The following is a 15178-nucleotide window of genomic DNA, read 5'->3' on the forward strand; positions in this document are numbered from 1 at the left end:
TCAAGTCATGTTTTATGCGAAACACAGACACTGTAGGTATTCATCAGCGGAAATTACATGCAGAGAGAGCTTTTCAAAGAAAACCTTATTCCCCCTATTGCAAATATACAGAACTGCAAATATGCGGCAAAAGCGAACCATCTTTTGGTTTTCAATAAACAGGCAACTGTTTCCATAAGCTATAATCTAGTTCTTAAAAGTCTACACTTACGATTAAGTTGTGGATGAACCCATCTGACCACAAACCTTAGAAGTTGTGCAATGTTTTCCACAAATGTTAGGTTCACAGTTCATTAAAAAGATCCTGAATCTTGGGCCGGGGTGCCAGTTAGCATGCTGGTGCCTTTGGGAGAGTCTGGTGGTGGGAAATAAAAATCTGTAAACTGTCTGGGCAATTGAGAAACCAAAGATTATGAGCTGCCCAAGCAATTCCATTCCTAGTTTATATTTCACCTCCCCCTGGAGCACAAAGAAAATCAGCACAGCTGGTCCAGGTGGGGGATTGAAAGTCTTTAAACAGCATCCCACCTTGTGGAACTGCTCATCTGACCAGGAAGGTGGTTTCTGATAAGAGGTACCTCTTTTAGATGTTGCTGATCCCCAGACGTGTCAGCTCATTCTACTCATTCCTCATATCCATCCCCTCCCTAGATGATATCACCTAATTTTAAGGTTGCATCCATCTGCTCCTAATGTATCTTTCCCAACCTGGATCTCCAATCTGGATCTATCCCATATACACATATTTTGGGTTACTCCACTTGGAGTCCTTCCAGCCTCTCAGGCTTAATATATCCCAAATGGAGATCAACAACTTCTGGTTTGGTTGGAAGGATCCATTATACACCTAGAATCATGTTTGACTCTTCCTGACATCCTTATGAATATTTCTTGACTCTTCCCTCTTCTCCATCCTTCCCTTGGCTGTTTCAGCATCTCTTCCCACAATGCTGTGTTATCCCTACTTGATGCTCCTACCATGGGCGTGTTCTGCTTGATTTCATCCATCAGTGGCTGGCTCCTTATTTCCCACAGGAATAAACTCAAGCTCTTCAGGACAGCACCGAAGGCCTTTTGGTCTGATTTCTACCTCTCCTTGACTCAACTCTTACATTTCACCATGCCAGAAGTTGGGGGTGTGCGTGTGCTACACTGTTTCCAGGTATGTGCTCCCCTAACCCCACATGTCTGTGTAAACCTGAAATGCCCTTCTCCAGCCTCACTTTCTTACTTGGGCAAGTTGCTACACTGATCCCCTCAATCTTGATTCAAGTGCTCCGTCTTCCTGGAAGTGGTCTTGTCTTACCTTTTGGGGTTAGGTGTGGACCCTCTACACCTACGACAGGACTCTCTTCGTTTTATGTCTTTTGTGTCTCATTTATACGCTCACTTATAAGCAGAGACTGTGTATTCAACAGAAACTCGTGTAAAATGTTTTACTGAATGGTAAATAAATCATCTAAGTTTATTTTTCTGATTCCTAAGGAATTATTTCCAAAACAAATAACCACCATATGATACACCTACCCCCCACAAAGAGACCTGTTGGGCACCTCTTGAGGGAAGGTGAGCTGGAAGCTCTCCTACTTGTGACATGATCAACAATAACTCTGAAAGGCCTAGATGATTGATGCTATCAGCCAAAGATCTGAATGACAGTGTAATGAAAGGATTGGACTCAGGAAATAGGGCTGTGTCTGTGGCTTACCAGTCCTATGAATTGAGCTCCCTTTTGGAACCGGATCTTAATCACCAAAGGAGACCTTTCAATTAAAGAAACTCAAAGTTATCTTTAGAGTTCAGGAAATACCATTGTTTGAAACAAAGTAGTTTTGCCCAGGAACTAAACTGTGATGAATGGTAAGGAGGGGAACACATTTGCTGTGGATACCCAGTTGTGACACCTTAGTGAGGATCCCATTCCCTAGGGCGGTGGGAGACATTAGGCAAGGCTAGAGAGTCGCTGTTTGTTGTGACTGGGGGATTCGTGGAGGGAATGCCACTGACCTGTGGTGGGTAGTAGCTAGGCATGCTGCTAAAAATGCACAGGGCAGCCCCTACCCCGCCCCAGCAAGGAATAATCTGGGCAAAATGTCAATAGTGCCGAGGTAGAGAAACCCTGCCCAGGGCTTTAGCCCTTCACTTTTGTCTCCTGATTTGACAATAGGCCTTTGGCTCAGGTTACAGAGGTTCCATCTGCTGCACAAAACACAGAGCCAAGTACGCACATCCTCTGCAGACACTAGGAAAGGTCATAGTCATTGAATCATCATGAGAATTCAGGAGTCACCTTAGAAAATTTGTCCAGACCACTACATTCTAGTGTCCTCACTACATTAGGTAGAGGTAGGGAGGTTGCTTCTGGACCAGTTTGTGATATAGTCACATTTATACTATTCACTTTGCATCCAGTGAACCATCCATTGTCTTATGGGTTCCTACCTATGAGGATTTCACAGTCTAATGGAAGACACATGCCTGCTAAGAGCCACATTGCCCTTTCCCCTTTGAAATGTCTTCTTGAAGCCTTTCCAGATTATTGGAACTCTCTCTCTCTCTGACTCCTTTCACTTTAATTCCCTAGTTCCTGTGGTTTCTATTGCACTGCTTAGTTATCTGGCTGGGTGTTATCCATTGATGGTTCCTGTGCTATAGTCATATTCTTATCTGGATTCCAATCCTTCTAGAAGTTTCTGTGGCCCCTCAATGCCTACCATACCACTGAGAGTATAGCAGAAATTCATTAAAACTTGTTTGATGGATTTCTACTTTCTAAACAAATAATTAGATAGTCACAAAAAAGGGCCAACTGTTAATGTGATAAATCTGACCCTATCAAGTTTATTCTTAATGATTCCTTTTCTCTGTACATTCTCTTTCTTCTCCTTGCACTTCTACTATAATTTGGAAATTCTCATAGTGGGAGTTTCAACTGGGTAGGAGGAAATAGACTTCTTAAAAGGAGAAGATGTTATAGGACACTGAAAGTTGGAGGCCCATTTCCCCCTTACCCCTTTCCTAGACCCTCCCACAGACCAGTAGGAAGTGACTGACTCTTTGCTCTTTTTATATTCTGCTATAATTTGTATCTTAAATGCCCACTGGAGATCCATGTCCTAAAAGGCTTGGTCCCCAGTTTGGTGCTCTTGGAAAGTGGAAGAAACTTAAGAGGTCATTAGATTGTTGGGAGCATGCCCTGAAAGGGAACTGTGGGACCCTGTTCTCTTCCTCTTTTTCTTTCTTTTACTTCCAGCCATGAGAGTGGTTTTGGGCTGCCATGTGCTTCCACCATGATATGCCACCTGACTGAAGACCCCAAAGCAACAGGAATGATTCATCATGTACAAAAACTGCTAAAACTATGATCCGGAATAAACCATTTATCTTTAGAAACTGATCATCTTAGGTAGTTGTTATAGTAATGGAAAATGGACAATCATATATCCCTTTCAAACCTGTAGTTGAAATAGAAGCTTGAAGTGTCTATGGTCAGGGAGACATGATGACAGAACAAATTAATAGAAAGAGGATTTGTATATCTCCCTCCTCTCATGTCTTTCCTTTCCATTCTCATCTTTGCATGCTGATATTCAAGTTATTACTAATGTCCAGTTGGGCTGAGACATGAAACTATGACAACTGGGGATTTTTGTGGCTAAAACATATAATGCTCCTATGTTTGTGATGATACTTGCAACATCTGTGCTGTCAGATATTCTTGGTTCAACAGAATATATAAAATTTTTAGGACCTTCTAAGACTAAACCCAGAATCGGAAATGCTTTAAAAAAAAACCCACCTCACAACAACAACAACAACAACAACAACAACAACAAAACAAAAACAAAGAAAAAACATCTTGTTAGAGGTTTAGGACTAAACTAGTGAGGATATGGACATAAATGACTTTTTTTTTTTTCCCTGTGGTGCTGGGGATTGAACACAGGGCCTTGTGCATGCAAGGCAAGCACTCTACCAACTGAGCTATATCCTCAGCCCCCCATAAATGACTATTTTCTATCATTGCTTGCATTAGGTAGTCAATCTTGGGCCCTGGCTCATCCAAGCCTAATTGAATAAATAGCAATTAATTCCAGATTTTAAATCTTCATTAATCACACCTGCTAATAAAGGTGCTTATAATTTTCTAAGCATTTATAAGACGCAGAAGACTTGAAACCCAGTCCTTGTTTTGACCCAAAGCAAATCACTTTACTTTTCTAAAATGTGGATGATTGTACCTGCCCAACTTGCCTCCGGTTGCACTGGGAGAAGTGGAGTCTATGGCAATACTCACTTCCCCTTAAAAAACAACCAACCAACCCTTGGAACTGTCTAACTCATTTCATCTTGTAAATGGAGCTCCTCACATTCGTGTATTCTGAACCATTATTATAAGGATGACAGGAGAAAAGTGTCAAGGTAGGCCCAGCAAGAAAGAAGGAAGGCCAAAAGCCAGGCTGCACCCCCTTTCCTCCCCTCTAGCCTGATTGTCTCCCATCTGCAGGCCGCCCCATGGTTCCACCAGGTTCCCTGGGGAGAGCTGGAGACTTAGCACTTCTCAGTTGCTGACTATTGGCAGACAGTATTCTGCATTCTCAGGGTGGCAGAGCCAAGAGGAGTGGCAACGCCCATTCTGACTCTCCTACCCTCCACCTCTGCACCTTCCCAGTCAGCTGGCACTTTCTGTACCTTGGCGGGCAGCCTGGTTAGCTCACACAGGCTTCCAGGCTCCTCCTAAGGTCGAGTCTTTTTCCCAGCCCCAGGCTCTCCCACGGCATTGCCCGCCAGCCTGGCTGGGATCCTGCATTGTGCTGAGGAGCAAGGAACTAAGTGTTGGTGGGAAATATTATGCAATTCCTAGGGATTATGGTAATGTGTAGTCACCTTCAATTTAATCATAAGTATAGACAGTTAAACTCTAGATTATAGGCATCAAAAGTTGTTGACTGTTTACTAAAATCTAAGAGGGTAGTACAATATTATCCAACAGTACATATTCATTACGGGAGAAAAAGGAAGTTCTTTTAAATGTCTCCACTGCATATAATTTACTCTGATGAATACCCACAGAGTATGTGTTTCATGTCAAGTGCAAATTAATTTTCCCTCTGGCTCTTTCCCATGAACTTGCCACTAGGCTATAGCTACTTAATCTCAACACCACTGGAATTCTAGAAAACTCCTCTACTAAATTAGAGTACTGGAATAATTCCCTCCTGGCCTGTCCCTTGCCTCATTTGGTCAGCTAGAAGCATGGGTACCCTTGGCTCTATTAGTTCCTTTATCTTTTGTTCCATCTTTCCTGGAGCCCCACACGTGGGACATCCTCACATGTCTCCACACCAGCTCTCTTCCATGAGTCCTTCATCTAGTCTCCAGAGAATCCATTCTCATTTCTACATTATAGAAGGAAAAAACTAGCAATGAGCCCAGATAGATTTGCTTAAGTGCTTTAACACACACTTTTGAAGATGACCATCAAACCCTACTCTGAAAGAGCACAAAATTGTTACTTTTAGGATTAAGAGTTAATATTCAGGATGTCAAATTGAATTATTAAAATATAATGAGGTGGCACTGATGTTGGAAAAATCATTATCTGACTCTATAACAGAAGGGATCCCTGCTAAAGGCCAACCTCTCGCCCCATGTACTCTGTATCCCTTCTCGCTCTCTCAAAGCCTTAAAGTGTATAGCTTCCCCTTTCTATTTCCAGTAATTTATCTCTCCATCGAACCATTCACATAAACAAATTTATCCTAGTATCTCTCATCTTTAAAAAAAATGAAATTATCTCTTGACTCTAGCTAGTGTCACCAATTTCATCTTGATGTGTTGCCTTTTGATCCTGTCTCGGATTCCTTTCTCCCATCCTCTCTTTAATCTGCACCAGTTTAGTATTGGAAAATGTAGCCTCTAACTGGGTGGCTGTGTGCAAAGGGGTGGGATTCTATTATTAGGATAAAGCAGAGAATACACACTGGGGGATGGTTAGCTGTCTGCCATGTTACAAGACTGAAATGCTTTAACTTTGAGTTAGGTAAATTTGTGTTTGTCTATCTACCTATCTGTCTATCTGTCTTCTATCTTTTGACTGACTATATCATGCTTTGTCCTTGTTGTAGATTATCTAGGTTGACAGGTTTTATACCTGAGAAATACCTTTGTCTCATTGCTGCTCATGAAAACAGTCTGCTGACAGTCTAATCGTTGTTCTTCAGAGATAAGCTGTCTTTTCTCTCTGGCTGCTTTTAAGACTTTCTCTTCATTTTGGTTATCTGGTTTCACAATGATGTAACTTGGGCCTAATTTCTGGTGATTTAGCTTGGGATTCCTTTCATTTCTAAGTCTGAGAATTTGTGTTTTTTATCAGCTCTGGAAAGTCGCCGTTTGATGTTTGATAATTCTTTTTTCTTATGGAATTCCAATTTCCAGTGCTTTGTACCTTCTCTTTCTATCTTTTATCATGTCAGTTCCACATTTTTATTTCTTTGTGCTGAATTCTGGGTAAGATATTTGGGTGTTTTTCTGTTTATAAATATTCCCATCTCTTCTATTTCCAACAAAATGTTCTATTAAAGCACAGTAATGTCTTATTGAAAAATCTACTCTCTCTCTCTTCCTCTCTCTCTCATCCTTGAGCAGATTTCAACATTAAATAGTTGTACACATCAAGTTTCAGATGTCTATTCTTAATAAAGTAAATCTTATGTTATACCAAAGTGATTTTTGTGAAATTAGGGGAAAAACATCCTCTCCTGTCTAAGTGGATAATTGTGTGGATTGCTTCTAACAACCTTTGTTCCAAGCAGTTTTTTTTAAAAAGAAAACTTTTAGTTTGAAGGTCCCAGTCTTTTCCCTAACTTTGCTGCAATCTCTAGGCACTGAGTGAACCCTGTACTCGTCAGTGGGAACTGTAGGGTTAGGGATTATTCTTTCTGTCCTACTTGAAAGAGGATTGAACATTCCTTCAGTCCCACATGGTGTGCCGTGCTGCTCTGATCCTCCAGATCCAAAAGGAGTCAGATCAAACTGGGTGCTTCTTGCTAAGTAAGAGAATGTGTTGGGTTGGATGCCTCAGAAATTCTTAGCATGTTGAATGTCACAATTAGATATAAAACGGGCATCTAGATACTGGATGCTGAACAGGTCAAACCTACTCTTAGCCAAATTTCATTATCTTCTAGAGTAATAATTCACATGAAATTGCTGGTCCATGATTATCTCACTACAACAAACACCCTGTGGTTGCCTGGGCATTGATAACTGCTTTGGTGAACACACCTCTCAATTTCCATAAGTCACATTTACTTACATACCTAGTTCTTAAAAGCTGGCCATTGACCTTACAAAACAGAAACTGCTTCAAGAGTAGACTCTGCAATAGGTTTTTGAAAACAGCTCTAGATTATCTGATGGAAACTTCTTCATCATAGCCGGTGAGAACATGTGCTTAGTTGTGGTGGTAAGGCCTTAGGGGAATATTTTCAATACTCCTGTTTCATTGGATCTACCCCCTTCAATTCTAAGTGGCATGTGTGTGTGTGTGTGTGTGTGTGTGTGTGTTGGTAGGGTGTTGGTGGTTAGGGTTAGGGTTAGGGTCCTGTCAGCTCTGGCAATAATTTGGGCTAAATGATACTTGGGCTTGGATGTCATACTCCATTTAGGTTAAAACCTTAGTTGTGACACTATGTGAACTTAGAAAATTACCTAGCCTCTCTGAGCTTATTAGCTCCCTCAAGGGAAAGGCATGGATAATAATAGTGTAGGCCTCCTGTGAGTACTCGGTAAGACAAGGTAAAGCATTTAACACAGTTCTTGGCACATGTTAAGCACTCAAGAAATGTAAGCTCCTGGTTTTATGGGTGGTGATGGAAAAAATGAGCAAGAGAAAATGCTCCAGGCTCTGTTTTCACTTGACCTAGTACTGTTTTGTTTTGCTTTTTTTTCTCCCTTCTAATTAATTCCTCATCCAAAAGCACAGGATGTGAAGCTGTCTTGTCTCCTACTTATATCCTGGTTCTGCTATTTACTAGTTAAGTGACCGTAGAAAAGCATATTGCTTAGAATGGGTAATAAAAATAACAAATCTCTTATCTTGTCACAGAAAGGTTCGCATTTCATTCATGCAATGGTTGGCTGTGGGTCCAAGGAAGCTACCTCTGTGTGGTGCTAAGCCCTCCTGGCTGTTGACTTTATTTGATTCCTAGAATAAGAACTCCACAATCACCCTGGCAGAGGAAGAGCTGGGGTTGGGATGGAAATATTGGGGGCAATGTAATTGGTAAGTGTTCCTATTTCTGCCACAGAAAATCTCTAAGCCTCTCTGTGCCTCTTTCTCCTTATCTATAAATTGGAAATACCTCCCAGGCTGTTATGAGAATCAGTAGTGCATATGATTCCATATTCCATTTAATAATATACTTGTCAGGGTCCTGGCAGAAAACAGATGACACACTGGGAAGAATTTATTGTTCTTAGGAGAAAATAATTAATGAGACTAAGTCAACAGGTGTGGGCAGAGTTGAGGACCACTAAGGGATATGTCTAATATCAGATTCCTTTGATGCAGGTCCAGCCCAGCTGGAACCCAAGAAGCCTGTGATACATTTTGGAGAGGTCAGGTCCCCTGGACACAGAGCTGGCAGATCTAAGTGGGGGTAGAGGAATGATCAGAATAGTACTTAGGATAGTAGGTGCTCGATAAACCTCCACCAAACCTGTAAAGCTCAATCTACATCACTGTAGGGCAGCTGGGCTTGTGAAGTGTTGATGACTTATCATATCCACATTGGTCTCATTTCATTTTCTGACCTTTTTCTCCCCCTTCACTGAAACAGACAGTGAAAAGGCTGGAACTTAGGTTGCAGCCGAAATCCAGACGGCCATGTCTATGACAAGTGGCATAGTCAACATGCACATGTATCCTTTCGGTGGCACGAGGACCCAACAAGTCCTCATCTCCCCACACACCCAAGCTACTATAACAGTCTGCCAACTTGTCTCCCTGCTCCATGCCAATTCCATTCTTTTTTCAGGGGTTGGAGAATACTGGGGATTGAACTCAGGGGCACTGGACCACTGAGCCACATCCCCAGCCCTATTTTGTATTTTATTTAGAGACAGGGTCTCACTGAGTTGCTTAACACCTGGATTTTGCTGAAGCTGGCTTTGAACTCTTGATCCTCCTGCCTTAGCCTCCCGAGCTGCTGGGATGCAGCGTGTGCTATCATGCCAGGCCATGCCAACTCCATTATGCCACTTTTAAAATAACAGTCAGTGCTTCCTTCTTTCATGACAAAAGAAGTCCAAACTGCTCACCCTGAGATCCAAAGCTACCATTTATTTCTCACCTCGACAGCATCCTCCACCTAAGAACTATTCCATTCACGTATTCACAATTTTCCACATTTTTCTCCCCTGGATCTTGGCTCCCAATGGAATGAGCATCCATGGTCACTTGGCAAAGTCCTACCTCTCTTTCAAGGGTCAGGTCAATACCAACCTGTTTACAACTCCTTTTCTTAAACCCCGCAAGAAGGAAAAAATCCCTGTTCATCCTCCATGTGTTTCTGCTCCATGATTGTCTTTTATATATGTGCCTCTCTCCTTTACTAGATAATATGCAAATCACCAGAACCGTCTTCATTGTTTTCTCTTCATTTCATCTTCGTTATGGGGCTTAGCATGGTGTTTTTCATGCAGTAGATACTTAGTACATATTTGTGGAATTGAAATAAGTCCAATTCCATTTTGAATCTATTTCAAAAATAGCTCCCTAAAGAGTTAGGGAAAGAGAAGCCCCCATTGCCAGGTCTTTAATTTAGGTAGATCTCTTTTTGAAATGCCATAATCTCAAACGTGTACCAATAGATGAATAGGTATAATGAAGGGCAGAGGTTGATTAACCAGGTAGGAAGGTCTTCCTGGTAGGTCTCTAATGATGTCAATCATTAAAAGAATATGAAGGGAGCTATGCTGGCTGTAGTTTTCATTAGAGGTCACAGTTCTGAGAAGAGTGGACCTCTCCTTTTATTTTGCACAGCAAGGCAAAGGAGCAAAGGAGTCTGGTACTGGCTGATAGCTTTGTGATCTCCCATTTCAAATCAGTGAGAGGCATGGAAACAGAGAGTCTGACTCTCCCTAAGGTGCCTGTTGAAAGGAGTCATAGAAATTCTTTCCATAAAATTTGCATACACAGCTCTGGGGAGAGGGTGAGGGAGTTGCCACAATCCCTACTCACCTCTTGCAACCTCTCAATTATTTCTTTGCAAAAATATCTTCAATTTTTATTATTTGAATTGCTTAGAAGGCTTTTCGGTCCTCCAATACAGTCTGGAAATTGTGGGCAGCCACCTTCTCTAAAGATGGACTTTAGAGCCTCAGCTCCCCTCCCCCTGCTCTGCTCTCACATTCCCTCTGGGAAGCTGCTGGGTGTTTCCTGTTCCTCTGACCTACCCCCTGCTGCTGCCTCAGAACATCAGGACACTGCTCCTCCCAGTCTCTCCCTTCTTTAAGCAGTGGCGGCTTAGAAATAATATCCTGTGTTTGTGTAGCATGTTCCAGCAAGACTTCCAAAGCCCTTTGCAAACATCAGCTCATTCTCACTGCACCTCTCCCTTTTCTCACCATGTTGTGGCAAGGAAAATTATGGAGAGAGCACGTGGTTTGACAGAATGGGGGAAATTGCATTTGTAAGGTAAAACAAGAGTTTAAAAAACATGGGAAAAGTCAGAAAGCTTAAGTTCTTCATTTTGGAATAAAGTTCACTCTGGAGTTTCCCCCTTACTTAGATTCTGTCCATCCGGCTGCTTTCTTGGTGATGTTTCAGCACAATGCATATGCTTCACAACACTGTTGGGGAGAGCAGTCTCCCTGCGTTTTGCTAGCCTGATGAGATTTTTGAAAATATGACTTGAGTTTCTGTGTGCATGTAGTTAGGGAGCTTGCTGTAGTTTTGACTCAGCTGGAGAAATGAAGCACCTGCTAGTTTAACTCCTTGACCTTCCTAATAAACTCCCCCATTTTATGGATGGAAAATTGAGGAGTCAGAGATGAGCCAGATCCCTGAATCCACACCTCTTTCCACTGGACTGTGGCTCTGTGTTCTGTTGAATTTGATGGGACATGTGAGACGTAGACTTGAAGACCACAGCATTTCCATTAATCTCTCTACTTCAATTGCTTGTTTCTGGGCCTGGGAACAGTTGAGTAGATGTTTCCACCTTCTAGATGCTTTGCCTTTTGCCTTGGACCTGCCACTTTAAGTGTCTTGGATAGAAACCTGATCAGGTAGCCAAGTTCCCAGTTATGTCTCAGCACCTAATAGCCATGGATTAATTCATACCTCTTCCCTCAGTCTTTATCATCTCCAGGTTCATCCAATTATGATACTTAGACATAGAAGTTCATCCGGCTCTGATCTCAAACTCAGATCTAGTCTATCTAGTGGAACCAGAGAGATACTACTAAGGTCAAGCTCAGACCACCAATCATATCCATTTAAAAAGGGATAAAATGAAAAAATAAGGAAACTCTTCAGTCTTCAGCACTCCATAATATAATCTTGATTTGCCCAATGCTTAATTTCCACTATTCCTTTTTGCAAGGCCACATTTCAACCAGATTTCTTGCCATCCTTGAAGATGCTCCAAACCTTCCCATTCCATTCATTAGTATTCATTTGCTCTATTCCTCACCCTGGAATGCCCTCCCCAATTCCCATTTCCACCAAGCAAATCTTATTCTTTTTTCAAAGTTTTTTTCTAACGAAGATTCCCTGAAGTTGAAATCCTACGTATCTTCTTGAAAAACACCCAAACAGATTGTATTTCTCTCATAGAACAAATCTTATACCACCCTGTAGCAAAACTCTTTTTGTCTTATCCAAATGCAACTTCTAATGTATATTCCTGAAAACAAATATGTGCCTCCTTTCTTCTTTCGTGTTTCCACAGTACATATCATGGGACTTGACATAATAGATGCAAAATAAATGTTTGTGGGTTATATGGATGAATATGTGCACTAACTAAGTGCTCAGTAAATATCTATTGAAACTTATTTGTTAATGATTCCCAACTCTGCTTCTCCAGCTATGACCTCATCTAACCTCCAGTTTTGTATTCCAGACGTCTTCAAGAATATACATGGTAAATGTCTGTAGCACGTCCAAAACTGAACTGACCATCCCTTCACCCCCACTCCAGCTTCAGTCTTTTTCTTTTTGTCTCATAAATCCTCCCAGCTTGTACCTTTGTAAGAGTCACTTTACGTGGGGGCTCAATGAACATCAGAAGCTGGATCAAGTAGCCAAGTTCCCAGCACCTAACATCCATGGATTAATCCCTATCACAAAATTATAGGATGTCGGAGCTGGAAGCAACTGTGGTGCTAACCCCTTCATTACAGACGAAGAAACCAAGCTCCCAAAGGGATTTGCACAGAACCGGAGGCGGAGCTATCACAAGACTCCAATCTTCTCATTCTTGGCCAAGGTGTCTCTGTCCTCATTAGATCTGACACGACCTTTCTAAGCTCTTTTGTTTTTCCAGGTGCTTCAGGTGGTTATTTTCCAAGTTGCTGCATGCTTCAGCATCTCTTTTTCTGTGACTCCCACAGAGTGATATTTGACAGTTCAGGTCTTCAGAATCTGCAGCTCAGGACTTACACAAAGCTGTTGGCTTTTCTAGAACAGTCTGCTATAACTCTATCCTCGCTCTGTACCCACCCCATCATCCCCGTGCCTGGTGAGCCTGTTTCTCTAGAAACTTCTAATGTGTAGCTGGTAGCAACTTTTCATTGCTAACCAAGCTACAGGCTCAAGTTTTCTTCATCTTATCTAACATCCCCTACAAAGCTAAAGATAACTTCAGATATTTTGAAGCTTTGAATAGTTAATCAATTCACAAAAGGTTATTTAGAGCACGATTTAAAATGACCAAACTTCCATGGAACACAGTTCTAACTAGACAATATGCACTTGGGCTAAATCATCTGAGCTCACAGATAGACCTCAGGGTGACATTGATGAGAAATTATGTATATCTGGTCTGCTGAGCTTAACGGCCTGCAAGCCTGCTCAGCTGGCTGGTCCCTTTCCAAGGCAGGGAGATGGAGAGAAGCAACATTTTTTGAGGACTTACTATGCATTTTACATAGGTTATCTCCTTGAATTTAATCCTCTCAGTAATTCTGTGTGGTAATATTCTCTTTTTGCCAAACAAAGAAGCACATATAAAAGTGTGGTCACTTATTCAGGCAGATATAACCAGAAGCAGAGCCAGATTTTCTCTGGTTCCAAAGACTAAGCTTTGACTATTTCACCTGTGGTTTTCTTCCTGTCTGCCTTTCTTCCTTCTTCCTTCTTTGTTTTCTTTGCTTCTTTCTTTCTTGAAAAGCCAAATGCTTTTTTTCCCACCTGAAATGATATGTAAAACTTGAATACATAAAACACCTAAGAGCAGAACTGTTTTTGCTTTATTGGTAATGGACAAAAACTGGAAACACCCCAAAGGTCCACCAATAGGTGAACAAATTAACTTTGGTATATCCATACAATGGAGTACAGCTCAGCAATAAAAAAAAGAATGAAGTAGTGATACATGCAGGTCATGGGTGAATCTTAAAATAATTATGCCAAGTGAAAGAAATCAGACACAAAAGAATATAATAATTCCATTTACCTGAAAGTATAGGAAAGGCAAATCCAATCTATGGTGACAGAAGACAGAACAGAGGGTTCCTGGGAAAGAGTGCTTATTGTAAATTGACTAAGGAAACGCTTAGGGGCAGTGGAAATGGTTCTGTATGTGGATTATGGTGGTCATGAATACAACCGTCAATAAAAAATGTGCACATCTTTATCTTCATGTATAAATTATACCCCAATAACATTAGGGTTTTTGTTTGTCTTTTTAAAATAGAACCGCTATATGGAGGAAGGATTGTCCTACTTGACGCTGGTAGAGACCTTTCAGCTTCCAAAGGAACCCTAAGATTGTTTTGTAGAATTTTGCATCTTCAGGAAGCTGTTTAACCACACCAAGTTTCATCACACAGCCATGTGTCACCCAGGCAGTCTAAGCTTTGTAAAGATACAGGATCTGTTCATTTAAGAGTAAACTTCTTCAATGTTCTTCCTGAGGAGTGCATACTTCAGGCAGAAGATGTGATAAGCTCTGTCTTTGATAAGAAGAGCTTCTGGTATAGCTTGTTCTCTGTACAGTAAAAAAGAATGGTAATGCAAAATTCGTGTTAGATCAATGAAACTTGAGAATATTTATGAGTGGAAGTGTGTGTGTGTGTGTGTGTGTGTGTGTGTGTGTGCACACGTGCGCGCATAAATTTGTTTTGCAACACTAGGATGCAGTAAATATTGTTTTATTGCTTAAAATCAAATAACATCCAGCCCCCAGACTCAACTGACTATAGCAGTGTATGCTCAATGTCAGTTTTTATTGCTTCAGAGCAGGGCAAGAGTCCTGTTGTATTTAGCATTTCAGAAAATAGAAGTGTCTCCGTTATTGAGTTGATTCTGGTCAAAGTTAAGTGTCCAGTGTCCAACCTCTAGTGATCCATTTCAAAGATCTGCAGCTCTGATCCCAGACTGAAGCCAGAGGACTTCGCATTAAAGCTCTAAATTAAAGAGTCACTTAGGGCCCTTGAAATCATGCCCCTGTGGAGTTCTGGGTTCAAGGCGCACCCTGGCCCCTCTTATCTCCAGTTGCCCCTAACATTCTCCCTTCTCTGAGGGTTGAGAAATCTTTCCACTCTACTTATCACCCTCCCTCCTCTCTCCCCAATTAGGTATTTATCTCCTAAGATTCTAGAAGCCTTTTCTAGGGCAATTCAGCTTAATCCCTCTCATGAAACCTGAAACAGAGCTGACAAAGTGCAGGGGGTAGGAGAGTAACGTGGAAAGGGCAAGATAGCACAGTCTGCCAGTCCATCTGGTCACAGAGATCTTTTATTCTTTCTTGGTGAATCCACAGCGGGAAAAGATGAGCTAGAAATTAGTTTTTTTATTAATGACTCAACCAATTGAATAGGAGGGTTTATATTTATATTTATGTAACATCTATAAAGAAAAGTACCATGTTTATATCCTTCATGATTTTCTTCCCTGCACCATTGGGACAATAAAGGTAAAGGATTAGTGTTGGAAGAAAGAAAA

At 41.4% G+C, this 15178-nt stretch overlaps 1 protein-coding gene across 1 annotated transcript in view; it reads right to left on the reverse strand.

The window, feature by feature from the left end:
* The window catches only part of LOC101955750 (cytochrome c, somatic), a 35075-nt gene extending 26056 nt beyond the window's left edge, over positions 1–9019 (reverse strand). Inside the window, exon 1 of the mRNA XM_040268332.2 lies at positions 8818–9019. Within this exon, the coding sequence (XP_040124266.2) occupies positions 8818–9019 (202 nt within the window). The remainder of the gene's footprint in view (positions 1–8817) is intronic.
* Between the last annotated feature and the right edge of the window lie 6159 nt (positions 9020–15178).

This window comes from Ictidomys tridecemlineatus, chromosome 14, assembly GCF_052094955.1.
Source record: "Ictidomys tridecemlineatus isolate mIctTri1 chromosome 14, mIctTri1.hap1, whole genome shotgun sequence".
In the NCBI taxonomy this organism is placed as follows: domain Eukaryota; kingdom Metazoa; phylum Chordata; class Mammalia; order Rodentia; family Sciuridae; genus Ictidomys; species Ictidomys tridecemlineatus.